The sequence below is a fragment of the Salmo salar genome, chromosome ssa14 (genome assembly GCF_905237065.1).
Source record: "Salmo salar chromosome ssa14, Ssal_v3.1, whole genome shotgun sequence".
Classification (NCBI taxonomy): domain Eukaryota; kingdom Metazoa; phylum Chordata; class Actinopteri; order Salmoniformes; family Salmonidae; genus Salmo; species Salmo salar.
Window position 1 is genome coordinate 825917 of NC_059455.1, and position 15261 is coordinate 841177.

The 15261-nt window shown below is 40.8% G+C and overlaps 1 protein-coding gene across 1 annotated transcript in view; it reads left to right on the forward strand.

Moving 5' to 3' along the window:
* asap1a (ArfGAP with SH3 domain, ankyrin repeat and PH domain 1a) overlaps nucleotides 1-15261 on the forward strand; it is a 190958-nt gene that overhangs the window by 69539 nt on the left and 106158 nt on the right. Inside the window, 2 exon segments of the mRNA XM_045693788.1 lie at nucleotides 2327-2399; nucleotides 7062-7207. Coding sequence (XP_045549744.1) covers nucleotides 2327-2399; nucleotides 7062-7207 — 219 coding nt within the window.

Below are 15261 nucleotides of genomic sequence, written 5' to 3' on the forward strand. Positions count from 1 at the left end.
CCATCCACAACCCATTTTCAATGCCCTGGCTGAGGGAAGGAGGTTCTCACCCAAGATTTGACAGTACATGGCCCCGTCAAATGATGCAGTGAAGTTGTCCTATCCCCTTAGCAGAAAAACACCCCCAAAGCATAATGTTTCCACCACCATGTTTGACGGTGGGGATGGTGTTCTTGGGGTCATAGGCAGCATTCCTCCTCCTCCAAACACGGCGAGTTGAGTTGATGCCAAAGAGCTTCATTTTGGTCTCATCTGACCACAACACTTTCACCAGTTGTCCTCTAAATCATTCAGATGTTCATTGGCAAACTTCAGACAGGCATGTATATGTATTATTGAGCAGGGGACCTTGCGGGCGCTGCAGGATTTCAGTCCTTCACGGTGTAGTGTGTTACCAATTGTTTTGTTGGTGACTATGGTCCCAGCTGCCTTGAGATCATTGACAAGATCCTCCCGTGTAGTTCTGGGCTGATTCCTCACCGTTCTCATGATCATTGCAACTCCACGAGGTGAGATCTTGCATGGAGCTCCAGGCCGAGGGATATTGACAGTTCTTTTGTGTTTCTTCCATTTGCGAATAATCGCACCAAATGTTGTCACCTTCTCACCAAGCTGCTTGGCGATGGTCGTGTAGCCCATTCCAGCCTTGTGTAGGTCTACAATCTTGTCCCTGACTTCCTTGGAGAGCTCTTTGGTCTTGGCCATGGTGGAGAGTTTGGAATCTGATTGATTGCTTCTGTGGACAGGTCTTTTATACAGGTAACAAGCTGCAGTTATGCGCACTCCCTTGTCACCTCGCTCCTCCGCACACTCCACTGGCTTCCAGTTGAAGCTCGCATCTGCTACAAGACCATGGTGCTTGCCTACGGAGCTGTGAGGGGAACTTGACCTCCGTACCTTCAGGCTCTGATCAGTCCCTACACCCAAACAAGGGCACTGCACCTCTGCGGAAGCACAGTTCCCGCTCAGCCCAGTCAAAACTGTTCGCTGCTCTGGCACCCCAATGGTGGAACAAGCTCCTCACGATGCCAGGACAGCGAAGTCAATCACCACCTTCCGGAGACACCTGAAACCCCACCTCTCTAAGGAATACCTGGGAAAGGATAAAGTAATCCTTGTAACCCCCCTGGCCCCTCAAAAAAGATATTGATGTACTATTGTAAAGTGGTTCCAATGGATATCATAAGGTGAATGCACCAATTTGTAAGCAAACGTACAAAATCAGCAGGGGATCAAATACTTTTTTCCCCCACTGTATATCTATTATTCCCTGCCTTTCTAAGGTCTTCGAAGCGAAGTTAACAAACAGATTACCGATCATTTCGAATCCCACCGTACCTTCTCCGCTATGCAATCTGGTTTCAGAGCTGGTCATGGGTACACCTCAGCCATGCTCAAGGTCCTAAATGATATCATAATCGCTATTGATAAGAGGCATTACTGTGCAGCCGTATTCATCGACCAGGCTAAGGCTTTCGACTCTGTCAATCACCACATTCTTTTTGGCAGACTCAACAGCCTTGGTTTCTCAAATGATTGCCTCGCCTGACTCACCAACTACTTCTCAGATAGTTCAGTGTTTCAAATCGGAGGGCCTGTTGTCCGGACCTCTGGCAGTCCCTATGGGGGTGCCACAGGGTTCAGTTCTCGGGCCGACTCTTTTCTCTGTATACATCAATGATTTTGCTCGTGCTGCTGGAGATTCTTTGATCCACCTCTACGCAGACGACACCATTCTGTATACCTCTTGCCCTTCTTTGGACACTGTTAACTAACCTCCAGACGAGCTTCAATGCCATACAACACTCCTTCCGTGGCCTCCAACTGCTCTTAAATGCTAGTAAAACTAAATGCATGCTCTTCAACGGATCGCTGCCCGCACCTGCCCACACTAGCCTACCTGGTTAAATTAAGGTGAAATGAAAAAATTCAATCAAGTATTTGGCAGCCGTCAAAGAAATGTTTTTTGTTTTCAGATAACCAAATAATATTTGAAGGTATTTAAATAAAGTTTTCTGAGACCTGTATTTGAATATCAAAGAAAACACATGAGTTGCCTTTTAGTTGAAACTCTATATAAACTATATTCAAACTCCTTGAGCATTTCAAAAGTCAAATAAACTACAAAATATAACTATTTTCTGCTTAGGTCTGTAAGGGTCCTCTCTGAAAAATGTTGATCCCCTCAACTTCTACAGTCATCGATGATTATGTTTAAAATATAATTTAACACATGTTCCTCTAATACAAGGATGCACTGTATCTTGAAGACTTTCAAATGTGTCTGATCTCATGTCCCTTTTCTCTTTTATCTCCCCGTCTACAGGCTTTGGATCAAGACCGGACTGCCTTACAGAAGGTTAAGAAGTCTGTGAAAGCCATCTACAACTCTGGTCAAGGTAGTCTCGTCCTCTTACTCAGTCCATCCTCCTACACGTCTCCGAAAGGCCTCATCCTCTCAACTGTTCTGGTTTTGCGCCTCCCAATTTTTTTTTAAAGCCCAAATATCTAGCTCAGTGCATGAAATATGTGATTCATCACATATATATGTGTTATTGGTTTTCTTCCTGTATGGACCACATACAGTGGGTGTATAGTTCTGACCATTCAAAAGGTAGTTTTCCTGTTTTACCTCAGTGAAGGAGACCCATGGCACACCATGTGGCAGCAAACACAATTTCAAGTTTGTGTGTTACAAGCTAGTGTACCGTCACAGTGGAGGGAGTTCAAATATCAAAAGCTGAATTTTAAAACATACACGTCTGAATGACAGTCCCAGCTACCAACACCTCATAGTTTTTCCCCACAATTTATATTGGTGTCTTTAATGGTCACACGAGGCATGAGCAATATTCTCTGGGGAAATGGGACTGAAAGGCATTCGATGCGAGGTCAGACTGCTCTGAACTTTAATTCACATATAAGTGACGATACTTTGTCATCCTGTGTCCCTCCAATATAAATCGATGCAAGGCTTTCACAACGACTTCACCATAGAATGTCTGTCAACTATGGAATGTGTGTCAGGGACATTATTTTTTTAATATTTGATTGGGTGGGACAACAATATGTTATTCCGGCAACCGCTTTGTTTTTACTGCTTACACCTAATGACTATATTACTAGGTTATTACAGCTTCAACCTGTAGCTGTATGCTCAATCTTCCTAAAGCCGGTTCCATTCTATCCAACCCCCCAGCTGTCTACTGCTGCCCCCTTATTAGCCCATGTGTCAACCCTGGAGGGATATTCAACCACAAAGGTCAGGACATGCACAATGCCCTTATGTCCAATGCCCTTGCCCTTTCTCAACTTAACTCAATATCTGTGATGGCTTAAACAAGTCAGAGCTACATGCTGGAATGGCCTTTTTGCCAATTTCATACAATTATTTGTTGTGAAACAATACAAAATATTCCTTATCACTAGATTTACAATAGAAGGACACTTGGTTGGGTCTTGAAGAAGTCAGCAGGGGCTGTGGTTCATTAGAGCTAACTGCTGCAGTTCAGATTTAAACTTAGCTTGAGCCTTAAGTCCCTTATTGACCTGTAGTAGGTTGGTGACCTCCCAAGGGATCAATAATCCTCCAAGACAAAAATCTATATGGGGGAAACACTGCATTTTCAATGCTGCCTAGCAATGGTTAGCTACTGCTACTTGAATGTGAATCAGGTGAAATCCAATGGTCTCTGCGGAGAAGGCTTCTGTGGTAGGTTCCATATTAGGACATTACTTTTCTATTCAAGAAAAAAATGTATTGAACGTTCGGTGTAGGCCACCTAGGATTCATGTGGCTGCGCCATTGATAGGATATAGGGGTGTTTGTGTTCGTAATACACGTTAGGCCTGTAACCCCATTGACTGCTAAATGGTAGGGCTGAACGATATGGGCAAACATTCTAACTGTTATTTTAATTTATCCAAATATTGCGTTTTGACTTGCCATTTAGATGCAGCCACTGTTGGAATTTGAAATAAAATGATTATTCTAATTCTGTAGTTGGAATAGAATGGGCACTTTCAATGCAGTGTGGTTTGACATGTTAATGAATGAATAAGCCAGGGAGGCATTATTGTGACAGGGTAGGTACCAAAGTGTTGGTCAGTGTGTCCCAGGCGACCCTAATAAGATGTTATGTTTCTCTTTATTTACATATCATCATGCTTTGCCTATTCCTCTTTGAATTAGAACATATCGTTGCACAAAAAACATGCTGATCTCGGCCTACACTACCACTGGTATCTGGCTGTATTAGCTAGCGACGTTTACTCTGACTCAGTACATTTATACTAAACAAAAATATAAACGCAACATGTGAAGTGTTGGTCCCATGTTTCATGAACTGAAATAAAAGATCCCAGAAATGTTCCATTCGCACAAAAAAACGTATTTCTCTCAAATTCGACCTGTATGCTGAATCTTCCTTTAGCCTGTTCAATTCTATCCACCCCCCCAGCTGTCTACTGCTGCCCACATGCCTTATTAGCCCATGTTTGTTTATATCCCCTAAAACTTGATTGGCGTCAACCTGTGGTAAATTCAATTGATTGGACATTATTTGGAAAGGTACACACCTGTCTATATAAGGTCAAAATAATTGTCCTTAGAGCTCCGTGACAGGATTGTGTCGAGGCATAGATCTGGGGAAGGATACCAAAAAATGTCTGCAGCATTGAAGGTCTCCAAGAACATGGTGGCCTCCATCAATCTTAAATGGAATAAGTTTGGATCCACCAAGACACTTCCTAGAGTCTTTCCTACAAATTGGGAAAAAATGGGGGAGAAGGGCCTTGATCAGGAAAGTGACCAAGAACCCGATGCCCACTCTGACAGAGCTTCAGAGTTCCCCTGTGGAGATGGTTATCCTTCTGGAAGGTTCTCCCATCTCTGCAGCACTCCACCAATCAGGCCTTTATGGTAGAGTGGCCAGACGGATGCCACGCCTCAGTAAAAGGCACATGACAGCTCGCTTGGAGTTTGCCAAAAGGCACCTAAAGTACTCTTAGACCACGGAAAACAAGATTCTCTGGTCTGATGAAACCAAGATGGAACTCTTTGGCCCGAATGCCAAGCGTCACGTCTGGAGGAAATCTGGCACCATCCCTACGGTGAAGCACAGTGGCAGCATTATGTTGTGTGAATGTTTTTCAGCTGCAGGGACTGGGAGACTAGTCAGGATCGAGGGAAAGATAAACGGATCAAAGTACAGAGAGATCCTTGGTGAAAACCTGCTCCAGAGCACTCAGAACCTCAGACTGTGGCAAAGGTTCATCTTCCAACAGGACAACGACCCTAAGAACATAACCAAGACAATGCAGGAGTGGCTTTAGGACTCTCTGAATGGGACTCTCTGAATGTATTTGAGTGGCCCAGCCAGAGTCCGGACTTGAACCCGATCAAACATCTCTGGAGAGACCTGAAAATAGCTGTGTAGCAATGCTACCCATCCAACCTGACAGAGCTTGAGAGGATCTGCAGAGAAGAATGGGAGAAACTCCCCAAATGAAGGTGTGCCAAGCTTGTAGCGTCATACCCAAGAAGACTCCAGGCTATAATCGCTTCCAAAACTGCTTCGACAAGGTACTGAGTAAAGGTTCAGAACTTATTATGTGACTTGTTAAGCAGCCTTTTACTCCTTAACTTATTTAGGCTTGCGATAAAGGGGTTGAATACTTATTGACTCAAGACTTTTCAGCTTTTTATTTTTTATTAATTTGTAAACATTTCTAAAAACATAATTCCACTTTGACATTATCTCAGTTTAATCCATTCTAAATTCAGGCTGAAACAAAACAAAATGTGGAAAAAGTAAAGAGGTGCGAATACTTTCTGAAGGCACTGTACTTTTGGGTTTTGAGATATATTTTCTTTTGAATGTTATATTGATCACTAAAAACAAAGTCGGCTGTTAAAATGGCAACCTTTTAAAACAAATATAATGGGTCCCTATATTTAATGTCATTGATGTTTCCGACTTCAAAATCACTCATTACAAAGATATACAAGGACCTTGAGCATTCCCCCCAGTGGCAAACTGTTATCGGGGGAGGGTCTATATTAAAGCAAAGTATTGGCTAATCCCACCCCTTTAGTATGTCATACATTTGAGGATTTCATTAATAATTTGGTGCGTCTTGATACAAAGTTTGATTGGTGTTACTCAACTAATATGAAGGGAAATTACATTGTGAGTGAAATGATTAATCATCACTTTAGTAAAATATTATTCAAGGGTTAATGACCTTAGATTTGAGCATCTGTGGCCTCCATTTAAGAAAATCCTCAATTAACTAAATTGATGTTACTACTCCTACTTTTGGCGCAATGTTATCATAATGTAAAAACTCGAAAGTCATCAATCAAAGGTATTTATAAAGCCCTTCTTACATCGGCTGGTATATCAAAGTGCTGTACAGAAACCCAGCCTAAAATCCCAAACAGCAAGCAATGCAGGTGTAGAAGCACGGTGGCTAGGAAAAACTCCCTAGAAAGGCCAAAACCTAGGAAGATACCTAGAGAGGGACCAGGCTATGAGGGGTGGACAGTCCTCTTCTGGCTGTGCTGGGTGGAGATTATAACAGAACATGGCCAAGATGTTCAAATGTTCATAAATGACCAGCATGGTCAAATAATAGTAATCACAGTGAACAGGTCAGGGTTCCATAGCCGCAGGCAAAACAGTTGAAATTGGAGCAACAGCACGGCCAGGTGGACTGGGGAGTCCTGAGGCATGGTCCAAGGGCTCAGGTCCTCCGAGAGAGCGAAATAAAGAAATGGCATTTTGGAAAATCACCTAATATGGCAGCTTAATATTAGGTGATTTTCCAAAATGCCATTCCCAAATGCCACCGCAAATAAAGAACGATATAATATCCCTAATATCTATATACATTTCATAGACTTAGGGTACCAGTTATATGTGAAGAAAATATTTTGATCTGTTGAATATGAAAGGGACAGCATACTTAGCTCCAGCACCCAAACGTTATTAATGAATCCCTGGTTTTGAGTGAACATGTTGTTTTATCATGTGTCGTGTCACCTCCTCTGCTTGCAGATCACGTCCAGAATGAAGGGAATTATGGCCAGGCACTGGACAAGTTTGGTAGCAACTTCATCAGCAGGGACAACCCCGATCTGGGAACTGCCTTTGTCAAGTTCTCCAGTCTCGTCAAGGAGCTGTCCGCACTTCTGAAGAACCTGGTGAGATTTTTTTAAAGGGATTTTAATTAACAGATGGTGATCATGGCTCTGTATTTAACTCTGCGTTGCCGTGAGTTCGTTTTGGACTTGGGGACTGTGAAAAGACACCTGGTGGCATGTAATGTGGGGGTGTGTATGGGAGTCTGAGCTGAATATTAATTGATTATGCAGACAATACGGAATCTTCTGAATTTTGTAATAAAAACTAGAAGAGAAGTAGTTAATCTTCAACCTTCAACCATGAAAGTCTGGTGTGCATGTTTGTTATTTCTGTATGTGCATTAAAGGGCAAGGCATGCTTCTCTGTTTTGAGCCAGCTGTAGTTTTGCTTGGTCTTTCTGTGCTGTACTAGACCATATTACCGGTCAGTAATCAAGATGGGACCAGAGCCTCAACTAGTACAGTTTGTTTTGTGTGTCAAAAAATGCAGAACATATTTTTACTACAGACACCCCTTCCCATCTTCACAACAACTTTGTCAATATGACTTGACCATGATAATTGACAATCCAATGTTATACTGTACCTAGGAGTTTAGCTTCCTCCACTTGCTAAATGCTCACACCCTTTATGTACAACTCCAGTTGAGGTTTAGGTCTTAGAATATTTTGAAACAAGGACAATGCTTCTCGTTTTAGATGTATTTAAGGCCAGTTTGTTATTAATCACCCATTCTGAAACTCTAAATCCTTATTTTAAATTCAGTGAGCTCTCTGGCTTTGGGCACTGACATGTGTGGAATCATCTGCATACATAGTCATTCTAGCTTTGTGTAAGACCAGTGGCAAATCATTTGTAAAAATAGAGATGAGTAAAGGCCCAAGAGAACTGCCCTGAGGGACATCGCATTTTATCTGTTCTTCGTCATTGCCTGACGTGAACCATGCCTCGAACAAAAGAGATCTCAGAAGACCTAAGATGAAGAATTGTTTACTTGCGTAAAGCTGGAAAAGGTTACAAAAGTATCTCTAAAAACCTTGATCAGTCCACGGTAAGACAAATAGACAAACACGGTCTGCTTAACCTTTCTAGGGTATGTGGGACGAAATCGTCCCACCTACTGAACAGCCAGTGGAATCCCGTGGCGCGATATTCAAATACCTTAGAAATGCTATTACTTCAATTTCTCAAACATATGACTATTTTACACCATTTTAAAGACAAGACTCTCGTCAATCTAACCACACTGTCCGATTTCAAAAAGGCTTTACAACGAAAGCAAAACATTAGATTATGTCAGCAGAGTACCCAGCCAGAAATAATCACACCCATTTTTCAAGCTAGCATATAATGTCACAAAAACCAAAACCACAGCTAAATGCAGCACTAACCTTTGATGATCTTCATCAGATGACACTCCTAGGACATTATGTTATACAATACATGCATGTTTTGTTCAATCAAGTTCATATTTATATCAAAAAACAGCTTTTTACATTAGCATGTGACGTTCAGAACTAGCATACAAACCTCCGGTGAATTTACTAAATTACTCACGATAAACGTTCACAAAAAACATAACAATTATTTTAAGAATTATAGATACAGACCTCCTTTATGCAATCGCGGTGTCCGATTTTAAAATAGCTTTTCGGCAAAAGCACATTTTGCAATATTCTGAGTAGATAGCTCGCCATCACGGGCTAGCTATTTTGACACCCACCAAGTTTGGCACTCACCAAACTCAGATTTACTATAAGAAAAATTGGATTACCTTTGCTGTTCTTCGTCAGAATGCACTCCCAGGACTTCTACTTCATCCACAAATGTTGTTTTGGTTCAAAATAATCCATAGTTATGTTCAAATATCCTCTGTTTTGTTCTTGCGTTCAAGACACTATCCGAACGTTGACGCGCGGAAGCGTATCGTGACAAAAAAATTGTAAATATTCAATTACCGTGCTTCGAAGCATGTCAAATGCTGTTTAAAATCAATTTTTATGCGATTTTTCTCGTAAAAAAGCGATAATATTCCGACCGGGAAACGTCCTTTCCATTCAAAGACTCAAAATCTAAAATGGACTCTTCACGTGCATGTGCGCCCCGTCTCATTGTTCTCAGATCGACCACTTACCAAATGCGCTACTGTTTTTCAGCCATGGCCTGCAAAGTCATCATTCAACGTTCTGGCGCCTTCTGGGAGCCTATGGGAGCCTCAGAAAGTGTCACGTTACAGCAGAGATCCTTTGTTTTCAATAAAGAGAGTGTTGAAGGCCAAGAAATGGTCAGAGAGGGCACTTCCTGTACAGAATCTTCTCAGGTTTTTGCCTGCCATATGAGTTCTGTTATACTCACAGACACCATTCAAACAGTTTTAGAAACGTTAGGGTGTTTTCTATCCAAATCAAACAATTATATGCATATTCTAGTTTCTGGGCAGTAGTAATAACCAGATTAAATCGGGTATGTTTTTTTATCCGGCCGTGCAAATACTGCCCCCTACCCTAGAGAGGTTAATCTAACCACATTGTCCGATTTCCAAAAGGCTTTACAGCGAATGCAAAACATTAGATTATAATCACACAGCCAAAAATAATCACACAGCCATTTTCAAAGCAAGCATATATGTCACAAAAACCAAAACCACAGCTAAATGCAGCACTAACCTTTGATGATCTTTATCAGATGACACTCCTAGGACATTATGTTATACAATACATGCATGTTTTGTTCAATCAAGTTCATATTTATATCAAAAAACAGCTTTTTACATTAGCATGTGATGTTCAGAACTAGCATACCCACCGAAAACTTCCGGTGAATTTACTAAATTACTCATGATAAACGTTCACAAAAAAAACATAACAATTATTTTAAGAATTATAGATACAGAACTCCTTTATGCAATCGCGGTGTCAGATTTTAAAATAGCTTTTCGGCGAAAGCACATTTTGCAATATTCTGAGTAGATAGCCCGGCCATCACGGCTAGCTAATTTGACACCCACCAAGTTTGGGGCTCACAAAACTCAGAATTACTGTTAGAAAAATTGGATTACCTTTGCTGTTCTTCATCAGAATGCACTCCCAGGACTTCTACTTCAACAACAAATGTTGTTTTGGTTCCAAATAATCCATAGTTATATTCAAATAGCTACGTTATGTTCGTGCGTTCAGGTCACTATCCGAAGGGTGACGCGCGAGCGCATTTTGTGAAAAACAATTTAAAAATATTACATTACCGTACTTAGAAGCATGTCAAACGCTGTTTAAAATACATTATTATGCTATTTTTCTCGTAAAATAGAGATAACATTCCAACCCGGGCAACGTTGTATTCATTCAAAGGCTGAAAAAAATGAATGCGCATCTCACTGTCCCCAGGCTGACCACTCAAACTCTCCTGCTGTTCTTCGCCCAGATACAGCAGACACGCCATTCCACTTTCTGGCGGCTTTAGAGAGCCAATGGAAGCCTTAGAAAATGTCACGTTACAGCACAGATGCTGTATTTTCGATAGAGATGCAACAGAAGGACAACAAATTGTCAGACAGGGCACTTCCTGTATGGAATCTTCTCAGGTTTTGGCCTGCCAAATGAGTTCTGTTATACTCACAGACACCATTCAAACAGTTTTAGAAACTTTAGGATGTTTTCTATCCAAAGCCAATAATTATATGCATATTCTCTTTTCTGGGCAAGAGTAGTTACCAGTTTAAATCGGGTACGTTTTTTATCCGGCCGTGCAAATACTGGCCCCTAGCCCCAACAGGTTAAGAAACTGACTGTTAGAACTGTTAAGGCTCCATAGATTGAGGCATTTATAAACTGTATGGTTGAATGAGATGAGGCAAAATTTGTGGCTAATAACATCTGAATGGCTTACTTACTGCAAATTGAGAAATTATGTGACTAAACTCGACAAAAAGAAGAAACTATATTATGATGCCAAGCTCAATGATATAAAGAATGATGGAAAAAAATGTTGGAGTACTTTTAAATGAAATTATGGCCAGAAAGACGAATTGAATTTCATCGACTCAAGATGGCTTATTCATCACAAAACCATTTGATGTTGCAAATTATTTGAATGATCACTTCATTGGAAAAGTGGGCAAACTTAGGCAGGAAATGCCAACAACAAACATTGAGCCATCCTACTCATGTACAAAAAAACTAACAAGAGAAGAAAAGCATTGCAAGTTTGAATTTTATAAAGTTAGTCTGAGAGAGGTGTAAAAATTGTCATCGATCATTAATGACAAACCTCCTGGCACTAACAGCTTTGATGGAAAGCTATTGAGGATGGTAGCTGACACTATAGCCACTGTCATATCTTTAATCTGAGCCTAGAGGAAAGTCTTTGTCCTCAGGACTGGAGGGATGCCAAAGTCATTCAGCTACCGAAGAGTGGTAAAGCGGCCTTCTAACAGCAGACTTATCAGCGTGCTGCCAGCCCTTAGTGAACTGTTGGAAAAAAATGTATTTGACCAAATACAATGCTACTTCTCAGTAAATAAATTAACAATAGACTTTCAGCATGCTTATAGAGAAGGGCACTCAATATGTACTGCACTGACACAAATGAATGATGGTTGGTTGAAAGAAATTAATAAATCCAATCAAATTGTATTTGTCACATGCGCCGAATACAACCTTACATGCCCTTAACTAACAAGGCATTTTTAAGAAAAATAAGAGTTAACAAAATATTTACTTTTTTAACTTCAGTTTATTTGATAACACAATATACAGGGTGTACCTTTGACTATGCATAAATAATAAACAGCCAGTAGCAGGGGTCAATGCAAATAGTCCAGGCAGCCATTTGATAAACTGTTTAGCAGTCTAATGGCTTAGGGGTAGAAGCTGATAAAGAGCCGTTTGGACTTAGACTTGGCATTCCGGTTCTGCTTGCTGTGCGGTAGCAGAGAGAACAGTCTATGACTAGGGTGGCTGGAGTCTTTGACAATTTTTAGGGCCTTCCTCTGACACCGCCTGGTATATAGGACCTGGATGGCAGGAAGCTTGGCCCCAGTGATGTACTGGGCTGCATGCACTACCCTCTGTCGCGCCTTGTGGTCGGATAAGAAGATTGTTGGAGCTGTACAGTTAGATTTCAGTGCAGCCTTTGATATTATTGACCATAACCTGTTGTTGAGAGAATGTATGTATAATTGCTTTTCAACCTCTGCCATATCGTGGATTCAAGGCTATTTATCTAATAGAACTCAGAGGGTTTTCTTGGAAGCTTCTCTGTCAAACATGTAAAGTGTGGTGTACAGCAGGTCAGCTCTCTAGGCCCTCTATTATTATTATAATTTTTTTTTACAAATGACTTGCCACTGGCATTAAATAAAACCTGTGTGTCCATGTATGCTGATGATTCAACCCTATACGCATCAGCAACCACAGCTAAGGATGTCACTGAAACCCTTTAACACAGAGTGGCAGTCTGTTTTGGAATGGGTGGCCAGTAATGAACTGGCCCTGAACATCTCTAAAACTAAGAGCGTTGTATTTGGTACAAATCATTCCCTAAGTTCTAGACCTCAGCTGAATCTGATAATGAATGGTGTGGCTGTTGAACAAGTTGAGGAGACTCAATTACTTAGTGTTACCTTAGAATGTAAACTGTCATGGTCAAAGCATATAGATTCAATGGTTGTAAAGATTGGGAGAGGTCTGTCCGTAATAAAGAGGTACTCTGCTTTTTTGACACGCCACTCCAGAAAGTCCTGCAGGCTCTAGTTTTGTCTTATTGTCGTGGTCAAATGCTGCAAGGAAAGATGTAGTTAAGCTGCAGCTGACACAGAACAGATTTGAGGAAAGACTGGCTGCGTCACTTCTTCTTTTCATATGAAACAATGTGTTGGAAATTCCTAATTGTTTGCATAGTCAACTTACACACATCACTGACACACACACTTACCCCACCAGACATGCCACCAGGGGATTTTCACAGTCCTCAGGTCTAGAACAAATTCAAGGAAACGTTATTATACAGATCCATAAGTGCATGGAACTCCCTTCCATCTTATATAGTGCAAGTGAACAGCAAACCTAATTTCAAAAAACAAATAAAGCAACACCTCACAGCATAATGCCTCTCCCCCATGCAACCTACTTGTTGTGTGTATGTACTGACATGTATGTGTAACTGATAGATGCACACATACACATGTTAATGTTTTTAAATGTACAGTACCAGTCAAAAGTTTGGACACACCTACTCATTCAAGGGTTTTTCTTTATTTTTACTATTTTCTACATTGTAGAATAATAGTGAAGACATCAAAACTATGAAATAACACATATGGAATCATGTAGTAACCAAGAAAGTGTTAAACAATTGAGATTCTTCAGAGTAGCCACCCGTTGCCTTGATGACTGTCTTGAAGGAGTTCCCACATATGCTGAGCACTTGTTGGCTGCTTTTCCTTCACTCTGCAGTCCAACACATCCCAAACCAAAGAAATTCCACAAATTAACTTTTAACAAGGCACCTGTTAATTGAAATGCATTCCAGGTGACTACATCATGAAGCTGGTTGAGAGAATGCCAAGAGTGTGCAAAGCTGTCATTAAGGCAAAGGGTGGCTACTTTGAAGAATCTCTAATATAAAATATAATTTGATTTGTTGAACACAACATGATTCCATATATGTTATTTCATAGTTTTGATGTCTTCACGTCCAAACTTTTGACTGGTACTATATATATATTATAAACACCAGTCTCAACGTCAGCAGCGAAGAGGCGACTCCGGGATGCTGGGCTTCTAAGCAGAGTTCCTCTGTCCAGTGTTCTTTTCCTCACATTAATCTTTTATTTTTATTGGCCAGTCTGAGATATGGCTTTTTCTTTGCAACCCTTCCAAGAAGGCCAGCATCCCGGAGTCGCCTCTTCACTGTTGACGTTGAGACTGGTGTTTTGCGGTTACTATTTAATGAAGCTGCCAGTTGAGGACTTGTGAGGCATCTGTTTCTCAAACTAGACACTCTAATGTACTTGTCCTCTTGCTCAGTTGTGCATCGGGGCCTCTCACTCCTCTTCCTATTCTGGTTAGCGCCAGTTTGCGCTGTTCTGTGAAGGGAGTAGAACACAGCATTGTACGAGATCTTCAGTTTCTTGGCAATTTCTCACATGGAAAAGCCTTCATTTCTCAGAACAAGAATGGACTGACGAGTTTCAAAAGAAAGTAATTTGTTTCTGGCCATTTTGAACCTGTAATTGAACCCACAAATGCTGAGGCTCCAAATATTCAACTAGTCTAAAGAAGGCCAGTTTCATTGCTTCTTTAATCAGGACGACAGTTTTTAGCTGTGCTAACATCATTGTAAAATGGTTTTCTAATGATCAATTAGCCTTTTAAAATGATAAACTTGGATTAGCTAACACAATGTGCCATTGGAACACAGGAGTGATGGTTGCTGATAATGGGCCTGTACGCCTATGTAGATATTCCATCAAAAAATCTGCAGTTTCCAGCTACAATAGTCATTTACAACATTAACAATGTCTACACTATATTTCTGATCAATTTGATGTTATTTTAATGGACAAGAAATGTGCTTTTATTTAAAAAACAAGGATATTTCTAAGTGACCCCAAACCTTTGAACGGTAGTGTGTGTATACAGTGGGGAGAACAAGTATTTGATACACTGCTGATTTTGCAGGTTTTCCTACTTACAAAGCATGTAGAGGTCTGTAATTTTTATCATAGGTACACTTCAACTGTGAGAGGTGGAATCTAAAACAAAAATCCAGAAAATCCCATTGTATGATTTTTAAGTAATTAATTTGCATTTTATTGCATGACATAAGTATTTGATACGTCAGAAAAGCAGAACTTAATATTTGGTACAGAAACCTTTGTTTGCAATTACAGAGATCATACGTTTCCTGTAGTTCTTGACCAGGTTTGCACACACTGCAGCAGGGATTTTGGCCCATTCCTCCATACAGACCTACTCCAGATCCTTCAGGTTTCGGGGCTGTCGCTGGGCAATACAGACTTTCAGCTCCCTCCAAAGATTTTCTATTGGGTTCAGGTCTGGAGACTGGCTAGGCCACTCCAGGACCTTGAGATGCTTCTTACGGAGTCACTCCTT